Source organism: Anarrhichthys ocellatus, unplaced genomic scaffold, assembly GCF_004355925.1.
Source record: "Anarrhichthys ocellatus isolate YVR2014 unplaced genomic scaffold, GSC_Weel_1.0 scaffold10, whole genome shotgun sequence".
Taxonomy (NCBI): Eukaryota; Metazoa; Chordata; class Actinopteri; order Perciformes; family Anarhichadidae; genus Anarrhichthys; species Anarrhichthys ocellatus.
Window position 1 is genome coordinate 10,811,094 of NW_022280040.1, and position 10,398 is coordinate 10,821,491.

General features: G+C 41.7%; 1 protein-coding gene across 1 annotated transcript in view; it reads right to left on the bottom strand.

Moving 5' to 3' along the window:
• The window catches only part of LOC116385115 (TRAF2 and NCK-interacting protein kinase-like), a 42,207-nt gene that overhangs the window by 18,853 nt on the left and 12,956 nt on the right, over window positions 1-10,398 (bottom strand). Inside the window, exons 3-10 of the mRNA XM_031850317.1 lie at window positions 10,038-10,263; window positions 9,879-9,945; window positions 9,280-9,478; window positions 7,990-8,187; window positions 7,081-7,167; window positions 5,138-5,338; window positions 3,833-4,117; window positions 929-1,123 (exon numbers count right to left, since the gene is read on the bottom strand). Of these exons, the coding sequence (XP_031706177.1) occupies window positions 929-1,123; window positions 3,833-4,117; window positions 5,138-5,338; window positions 7,081-7,167; window positions 7,990-8,187; window positions 9,280-9,478; window positions 9,879-9,945; window positions 10,038-10,263 (1,458 nt within the window). The remainder of the gene's footprint in view (window positions 1-928; window positions 1,124-3,832; window positions 4,118-5,137; window positions 5,339-7,080; window positions 7,168-7,989; window positions 8,188-9,279; window positions 9,479-9,878; window positions 9,946-10,037; window positions 10,264-10,398) is intronic.

A 10,398-nucleotide genomic window follows, 5' to 3' on the forward strand; every position in this document is an offset into this window, starting at 1 on the left:
TGCTTTAGGGCGGGGCTACACGGTGATTGACAGGTCGCTACCAGAGATGTATACGGCATCTCTACGTCACTCCTTCACATTCCAAATAGGATCACTTCCTGTTGCACCGGTTGCAAAAAAACATGATGGTACTCGAGGCATCAAAACATCAGTCCACAAACCAACGGTTGACGTCTCCATGACTATGTCCACTTCTTATATACAGTCTATGTTTCTCCAGCAGGAAAACTACTGTGTCGGCTCACAATCCAGCATTTTAGGCTGTATCGAAGGCATTTCTGATACTGTTATCAGTATATGAACGACTCCGTTATAGATGCTCAAGTCACTTTAACTCACTAAGTGCACAAACTGAAGCCGCCCCTCTACTGCCACAGGCTTAGCTTCATTTTCAGGTCCGATTAAACAAACAGAGCTGCATCATCTGCAAAGAAGTTGAACTGCAATAATAAAATCTCCACAGCAGACACTCCCCGATTCATCTTGCGATTACGGCCTAAAAATCAGAAGCGGAATCAGCTCCCTATAAACCACTACAGTGACGGTTTTCCTCCCAGCTGCTTCACTTTTAGGTCCAGAGAAGTAAACAGAGCTGCATCATCTGCAAAGAAGTAGAGCTACAATCCAATAATCACCACAGCAAACGCTCCACGGCTCTTTTGTAAGATTACGTCCATTCAAATAAGAAGCAGAATCAACTCCCTCTTACACCACATGAGTCCCGTACGGTGTTTACATCACAATCCATCTGTGGATGTCCCAACCTGAAGGGACCCATCAATCGTTTTTCCTTGAGTCCTCAAGACATTGTTTCTACTTTCACACGGACCAACGAAACCAAACTCCAAGTGTGATCGCACTCCTGTAGGGATGTAAGTTTGTGTCGCATGCTAACACACACACACACACACACACACACAGTCGCTCAAACACACACATAAGGACGTAGGACACACACCTGGGGTTCGACGGAGCGGTGCATCGGCGGGGTCCGGGCCTGCTGGATGCCCCCGCTGCTGAAGGACTCGGAACGGGGCGGCAACGACGGGTCCGAGATCCGGTTGGAGACTTTGTGCTGCAATGCAGGAGAAGTCTGTCTGTTCATCTTATAATGCTCCTCCACCTGACACACACACACACACACACACACACACACACACACACGAGACCAGTCACTCACAGCATGCAGTGAGGTGTATGTAAAAGGTTTGATTCTGTATATTATGATCTGCTGTTGGTATTTCATGAATGGGTTTGATTTCTGTGGAAAGACATCAGTTTATCTTGACGTTGGATTTCCAAACTGTATAAGAAAGATTTAATTCCAGTTGTAAACGTTCTTTAATTCTGCATGAGATGAAAGATTTGTTGGAGTGAACTACATCCATTGTGTTCCTCTGAAGCTTGGAGGGGAATCCTGGGAGACTGAGACGAGGGTAGACCTGTCTGTACATTATATGTATGTTTCCATGTGCTGGTGTCCAGAGGGACGCAGACTGATATAGCTGCAGCTGCCCTACATCCGTCCACCGGCCGCCACTAGAGGGCCGGCCTGGGGATCTGCCCTAAATGTATGTGTGTGTGTGTGCATATATATATATATATATATGTATATGTGTGTGTGTGTGTGTGTGTGTGTGTGTGTGTGTGTGTGTGTGTGTTCAGTGGGGGAGGGGTGTTCACGTGAGTGCTTTTTAGGCCTTGATTTATGGGGAAATATTAGTAGAAATGTTATACAATGTCCATAAATATTGTTTAATCACCTGAAATTAAAGATCGTTGTGTTTCCGTTCATTTAGATTGAGCCCTTCATATCTACATGAGGAGCGGGTCCATTTGAACCGTGTCTTTTTTTAAACATTTTTATTTACTTTTACTATCACTTATCTACTTTATATTGAAACATATTATTCAATTTTATTGTTATTTGAATTCTTACTTATTTCATTGTATTAAAGTTAGAAGAATTTAAAAACTGTTTAAATTCACTTATTTTATTATATTTAAGTAGAATTTCTTTAAATTTTATAAAATTTTTTATTCTCACTTATTTTAATCATGATTAAATTGAAAATATTTGTTAAGTTGTATTGTTATTTTAATTCTCTCAAATTGTATTGTATTTAAGTAGTATAATTCTGTTTTATTGCATTAAACTAGTTTTACTACTCAAATTGTTAAATAACTGACTTGCTTTATTGTATTTTCGGTTATTTTCACGGTCTACACTCATCTGTGGTGCACTTTGCACTGCACTAAACTGTATGAAAGGTGCGGTGCAAATAAAGTTTGATTGATGTGGCATATGACATATTTCTACAGTAACGCTAAATAAAAGCAATAAACACATTAAAAAGAAAAGAAAGAGAAAGGAAAGACAAGACTCGAATTTAAAGGGACAGTGTGCAGGATTTGGCGGCATTTTATACACTAAAGAAAACCTACTTATTAATATAATATCAGTAAGAGAACATCAACAAAACCTGTAATATGAAGCAGATGCCAGTTTGAGCTGTTGAAGTTAGCACCTGTTAGATAAATGAACCCATCACACCACAACATGCAACAAGCTGAGCGTTTGAATCTTTAGAAGACCAAGAAAATATTCCTCAAATACATGACCGTTATTTCTCATGTTGCATCATAGTTATGGTGATAAGACCAGCAGACTGAGGCATGAGGAGGAATCACTGTGTCAGTAACCTGTAGAATCGAGACGATTCAGAGAAGATTAAACGTCCTCGACCGGAGGAGGAAACATGACATAGGATTGACAGAGAGGAGGAAGAAGAATGAGGTTATTTAGGATTTCTAAAATAAAGATAATCTGTGAAAATGTATTTATTTTTAACAGCTGCCTAAGAATATTACATTTTCTAAATTTGACTGCCAATTTGTTCAAATGTCGGCATCGAAGCTTCATCACTCAAGCTAATAAATAAAGGTGTCCACTTAAAAGGAACCTTGTGGACATTTAGCTTTGTGTGCGTCTCATTAATGACTTTCTGACACATTCTCGTAAAGCTGCACACAAACGCTGTAAAGCACCATCAAGGCAAGAAAACGCACGCTGACGTTAGCACTTAGCTCAATGAATGCTACCGCGCAGCCTCACATAAGAGACCTCTAACATTATTCAGGACTATAAAGACAAGAGGCGGGAGTTAAACTTAGTTTATACTCGCCGTAGTGAAGCCGGCAGGAGGTCTTAAAAATCTTCATTTGAGAAAATATTTTGCAGCCAAATCAAACAGTTTACAGGATATTTAACCTTTATTTCTTTATAATGCTTTTAATACTTGACTTCTTTCTTTACAGGTCTTGTATAACGTAGTCCATGAATACGAGATATACGTTTACAGACAATTACAATCCCTTCTTGGCATATTGGAGGTTGGTTTATGGCTTTTTGCTGGTTATACCTAAAGTCTATGGTTTACACTCGTCTTTTTGTTTCCTCAAAGTCAATTTTGTTTGTATGTTTTGGAGAATAATGCAACGCAGAGAGTTCTTTCATGCTCGCAGCTCCCGAAAACAAAGCTTTAGTCTCAGTTTTGGAAGCACTGACGGCACCGATCAAAGAGGAAGTTAATCAAAAGACCCCTGTGAGAAACAGCGAGATGAAAGGGTGTTAAATGAATTAAGAAAAGAAAAGAGGTGTCCACGTTATCATTTCCACCGGCGGAAGTTAATTCATGCAAGTCCACCTGGTTAGAGAAATAAAAATGTGATTAAAGGAGGAAATCCCTCCAGCAGCCGGGGTTAGTAAGTCAGCCCGTAACAGATCAGAGAAGGAGAGGAAGTCAAAGAATCCGTCCGTCCTCCAACTGACCCGGCGGCCGGGGCTCCGGCCCCTGGAGTCGGGGCTCCTCCCGGGATACTGCCGCCGCATCCTCGGCTTAGAGGACTCGGGCACACAGGTGACCCGGATATGAGGCATGTGCTGTTGACTCCTAGAGGGACTGTTGTGGGCCGGGTAGGAAGGGGGGCGGCGGCGGCGAGGTTTGTAACCGGGGAGCAAGAGGAGGTTGCCGAGGTTGATGTCTCGCGGCTGACTGAAGGAGTGGTACTTCTTGGGAGGGATGCGAGGCGAGTTGCTCTGAGCTCGACGCATCACCTGGAGAGCAAGGTGAGTGTTTATAAGAGAGCAGGCGGACACGGTCTGGGAACCAGGAGGTGGGGGGGGGGGGATGCAACACGCCTCCCCTGGCAGCCATATTGGAGGTTTACAGATCAGCTGATCAACATAGGTAATGATTCACTTTAGTCTGTTTTTGACTGGAAATCTAACGAGTCAGACTGATTCTCAGTTTAAATAATAGTGCTTAACTAAATATCTGCTTTTTTACATTAATTGTGTTTTGTGTATGGAGGATGAAATCTGTCAAAATAAAACATCTCTAAAATAATAAATGCCTTGATAAATAAATGAATATGTCATTAAATGTACCAAAAATAATATAAAAAATAAATATAGGCATTAATTAAATAATAGAATGCGACATTTTGTTGATATTTTTTTAATAATTAAATGAGTGTATTTATTCATGTATGTATGCATTTATTTATTGATCTATGCATCGTCTTTCCTTTGCATTATTATTACGATTATTTTGTCAGATTTCGTCCTCCATACTTTCAGGTCATACAAATAAGCCACTTTTTAGTTGTTACTAACTTAGCCAGTTCTTTAACAAAAATGTGCTATGTCTTATAAATCATCTAAATAAAGACCTCAGAGATAAAACTCCACATCTGTGACATAAAACATAGAAGAGGAATTTCACAGCACATTAATTATTGTCACGTTGCTGCACCTAAAAACAAAAACATCAGACAGCGGTTAAAGGATGAGATGGACTCCTCTGCAGGTGAAGTACAGGTGACACCTGGAGGGCAGAGACTGAAACAAACATTCACATGTTGACAGAGTTGTGTGTGTGTTTGTGCGTCTCCTCCTCCACAATAAAATAAACATGGAACAAATCAAATCAGTGTTTCAGCAACAATATAAATGTTATTTCATTTAAACCGATGACAGCATGCAGTCTCATTTATTATTAATATTAAACAAGAACAGTTTCTCCTCCATAAACTTTTATAAAAGTTTTCTGAAGTCTAGAATATTTTTGTTTACCTCTTTGGCCCAGGCCGGCTTGTCGTTGGCGACGGGCGCCTGGTCTTTGTAGTGGTACAGCTGCTTCTTGTCCAGCGGCGGCCGCGGCGGCTCCTGCTGCTGCTGCTGCTGCAGCGACACCAAGTACGCTCGCTCCTGCTGCAGTTGCCTCTGCAGCCGCTCGGCCTGCCGCTGCTCCTCGATCTGCTTCCTCTTGTACTCCTGCCCGTCAAAAACACACCGAAGGAGAGGTTAACGGGAGGGAGGAACTCACGGAAAGTGGCGTACGTCTTAATGTTGAGGTTTCATCTTAAATCTACTCATTAAGAATATTTAATCGAGCTGATGAACATTAGTTTGCTCACATGTCCATTTAAAGAATATGAAATATTCTTTACATTTGATGCAAAAGTGCATTCACCGTGATTCATGTTCAGTTGAAACATGATTTCCACTAGACGGCAAACAATGTCAAAGTCAGATTGATGAAATGCTTTTAGTGTTGGCAGCTCTTTCATGCAGGATGACCCGGTGCACTGACTCAGTGGTGCAGAAACTTTACTATCTCTAAATAATAATCAATTCATAAAGCCATGAGGGAAACATACTGAAACAACTCCTGTGACAGGAGGCTTCATCATACTGATGGACATTAAAATAAAGATTATGACTGGTGTTCAACCCCATATCGGTCTAATATTTGATCTATTATTTTAGAGGGTGAGAAGTTTTCACAAGTTCTCTAAACTTGAGAAACTCCAAACTTGTCTTTGCTTGTTTCTCACACCGTCCCGTCAGAGAGGTCTGGCATTTAACTGAGCTGTGTGTGGACGTCTGCAGCAGCCGGTGTGTGTGTGTGTGTGTGTGTGTGTGAACAAACGACACACCATAGAACGGACTTTCCCATTCAAATAAACGTTGACGGGTGGCCAACATGTACCGCTGCCCTTGCGACCGTTGTAGTGGACGAACTTCCATGTAAACTAAACCCACTTTGGATAAGTCTTGGACGCATGTGGGGCAGATTTAGAGCATTGTTAGCATTAGCTTGGGATACTGAGTGAACAAAAAGACAAAAGGTGACTTGACAACAAAGAGCATGTATATTAAAATCCAACAAAGAAGAATCAAAGTTTGAAAAGCCAGCTAGCTTGCCAATTCCTCCAAGCTTTACTGCTACATTGGTTACAGCTAGCTAACTAGCAGCTAGCTTTCTAATGTCACTCTGCTTTGATGCTACATTGGTTACAGCTAGCTAACAAGCCAGCATGTTACTAATTCCACCATGCATTGATGCTACATTGGTTACAGCTAGCTTAATAGCTAGGTTGCTTGCAAATTCCTCTATGCTTTAATGCTACATTGGTTACGGCTAGCTAATAAGCCAGCTTGTTGCTAATTCCACCATGATTTAATGCTACATTTGGTTACCACTAGCCTGCTAATGCCGCAATGCTTAAATGCTACATTGGTTACAACTAGCTAACTAGCCAGTTCGCTTGCTAATTCCACCATGCTTTAATGCTACATTGGTTTCAAAAAAATGAGCAGAACTGCTGCAGCGCTGGGTCTTACAAGTAGGACAAGCTAACAAGCAAACTAGCCAGCCACCTTCTCCGGAGCTGCACCAACATTTTTTGGCACCACAGACGTGTTTTGTCACCATACCAACTAACAAATAATCACCATTGTTGTTCTTCTAATCTATTTATATGCTGCACACTGTCCCTGGTGTCCGGTTTTAATGACGACTTCATCGGAAACAATGAAGTTTAATTTAATTTCAGGACCGCCAGCTATCGACTGACACGCCCACCGCTGTGTGCGTCTATTGATTTCATGTTTGTTAACTTTTTCCTGGAGCTGGTGTGTGATTCTTTCTCGTCTCAGTATTGACAGATCGACTTCTTGATTTTTGTGTGTAAATAACAAACAGGTTCCAGAAAGTGTTTGTGTGATGTTACCAGCAGTAAGGCCTGCTCCTGCAGGAGCTGCTGCTGCAGGATCTCCAGCTGCCTCTGCTCGTCTTCCAGCTGCCTACGAATATACTCCTAACCAATCAGCACCCGGGGGGGAGGGGGGCAACGTGAGGCGCAGCCAATCAGAGAGCGCCGAGGAAGCAAGTTGGAGCCCAGGCAACCAGTGACATCAGCAAGGCAGGAAACAGGAGGAAAGGAAATAAAAGAGGATGAAAGTAGATTTATTGAAGAGGCGTGAAAGTAGGGATTTAAGGATTAAGAGAGAGAAGCAACGGGGGTGGGGGGGGGGGTCTTAATTAGTAGAGCAGGGAGACGATGGTAAAGATAAAAAATCAGCTGTGCAAGAGGCAGAACTGTCCGAATAAAGAAAGAGCATTAAGGCAGCGTGGCACTGCAGGAAATGTTAAATATTAGTCACAAAGCCTCCTCTAATATACTGTTAAATTTGATGTGTGGTGATTCTACACGTTCTCCATTTCTCTCTTCAGAATTCTAGGAATGTTGCATTTAAACTGCACCACAACCTTTAAATGCATTTTAAAAAAACATGTGCCACCAGGCTAATGAAGTAGATGATGCCCCATTTGCACATTTAAACATAAAATTTCAGAAAAATTATAATACAAAAAAATATTTTCTTAATGTCAGTAATCATTCGGGGAGGTTTTAACCCACTGATGTCACAGTGGACCAGATGTTTTTATAGATGAATCAATTAATCAATGCCACATTAGGGTCAATACATATTCAATAAATAACAAATATTCATATGTTTGTTTTACACAAAAGGAAAGAATAGCTCAGGTGAAGAAGTGCAAAAGATGATGTCAGTAAGCCCCGCCCCCCCTGTGCATGACACCTGTGATGTAACGTGGGGCTCAGGTGTTCTCCTACCTGCTCCCTCTCTGCGTGCCTCCTCTCCTCCCCCTGTGGATGACACCTGTGATGTAACGTGGGACTCAGGTGTTCTCCTACCTGCTCCCTCTCTGCGTGCCTCCTCTCCTCCTCTCGGCGGAGCTGCTCCATCTCCTCGTACCTCCTCCTCTGCTCTCGCTCCTGCTGCTTCCTCATCTCCCGCTCCCGACGCTGTTGCTGCAGGTGAAGAAGATTATTATTAACATCGCTTCTGCTCTGTGTGTGTGTGTGTGTGCGCACATCAGGTGTGCTTCCCTGGCATTTGGATAAGCTGTGGTGCTAACAATCACAGGTGAGGAGGAAGATGAGTCGTTTTATAATCAAAGCTGAGATGTTTTTTTTTAAGTGTGATGTGAAGCTGCTTCTTTCGTTAACCCTCTGAGCCCCAAAAACTTGCCGGCGGGATTGAAAAGCATGTTGTCTTCAAACAATCGGCAAAAAAAACGACACCGTTTATCACAGACAGAAGCTGTAAAAAATACCACTATCGTCTGATATTCATCTTTCCGACGATCCTTGAACACATCATGTGTGACGAACGCTTACATCAGAAAAAACAGCCAAAAACAAAGATAAAAATTGTGATATTTAATTAACAACATTTTATTCTACATGTCTCATTTAAAATCTCGCTTCTGAATAAACTGTTTGAAGTAACCAGATTCTGTAAAAAAAATTTAATTCTGAGCTTTTCCAACATTGGTAACAGTTGTGGACACTTGGAAACATGTTGGATATGCAGATTCCAGTGATTTTCCAATTTTTGTAAAAGAAATTATCAAAGAAATTCAACGAAGGTTCTGTTCGGTTACATCAAGATGCGTTCAGGCTCTGTTCAGTATAAAAGAGTATTGTAAGAATGTAAATTATAACATTATCATGATGTGTTAACATGTGATCACATAAAATGTAGTTTTTGGTGAGAAACTTGAATAAATTAATTAATTATGAGCTGTTTACACTAACTAATGAAACATCATTAAAACTAATGACAAGATTTGTTTTAATCAATAAAAATAGTTTTTTAATTCATTTTTTATTTGAATTGTGTGTTTTTATGAAAAAAAACCACAATAAATGACTATAACAAAGTAAAAGGATAACATTTTGAATTTATGATGGTTTACTGACTGGGCGTTGCACCTCTAGTGTTCCCTTTGCTAAAGGAGATAAGTAAAGGAAGCACTGAAGCACCTTTCCTTAGCATTTTAAGGAATTTCAACCAGCTCTTATTTTGGGGGCCACTTAAGGAACCTTCCTAGGAGTTACCTCCTCCAGCCGTCTCCTCTGCTCCTTCTGCTCCTCGATGCGTTTCTGCCTCTCGGCCAGCAGTTGCCGCTTGTGCTCCTCGTTCTGCTGCTGCTCCAGCTGCTGACGCCGGATCAGCTCCGACCGCTCCTTGTTGGCCAGCTGGAGGCGCAGGAAGTCCCGCCTCAGGGTGGACTCACCGGGGATGTTGATGATGGAGCTGGAGGACAGTTAGAATAAAAAAATATTGATTTCATTTAATAATAATAATAATAATAATACTGTATTAATAACATGAATCTTTATCTCATAAATTATATGAAACAAAGTGGAGGATTTTTAAATTTAAAATTAATTTAAAAGCTTTTAAGTGAAGTTGATATTCAGGATAAACGGTAAGTACAACTAGTAGTATCAGCAGCAGTAGTACAATCAATACTAGTACAACAGCACTACTCGCGGTAGTAGTTCTAACAGCAATAGCGGTAACATTAGCTGAAGTAGAAGTAGCTATGGCAATAGCAGAAGTAGTAGTACTACAGCTGTAGAAGTATAAGTCGCAGTAGTATCATAAATTGTAACAGCAGTAGCAGTAGAAGTGGCAGTAGTATCAGTAGTACCTGGGTTCTCCGGCGTCCCTCTCTTCATCCTCCTCTTCACTCCCGCTGTACTCGTATTCAGTCTCATCTGAAGGAAACACACACACACACACACATCAGGTCAACATCCACATGTTCTGAAACATCTGGCCCATCGTGCAGCTGTGAGGTGAGTCTCACCCCTCTCCCCCCTCCTCTTCTTGGTGCGGTCTATGTGGTCCTTCAGCTGGATGCGGACCTGCCGCTCGTTGGGGAGGTCCCTGATGAACGGGTGCTTGAGGAGCTGCTCGGTGCTCGGCCGCTGGCTGTGGCTCTTCAACAGACAGCTGTCGATGAAGGACTGGAACTTCTTCGACCTGCACACACACACACACACACACACACACACACACACACACACACAAATCTAAACATTTAACCTTTTCTTCAAATGATCAATGATATGGAGGATTTGACTACATTTGTAATGCGGACGTAAAGAGACGCTGTATACGTCTCTGGTAGCGACCTGTCAATCACCGTGTAGCCCCGCCCTAAAGCA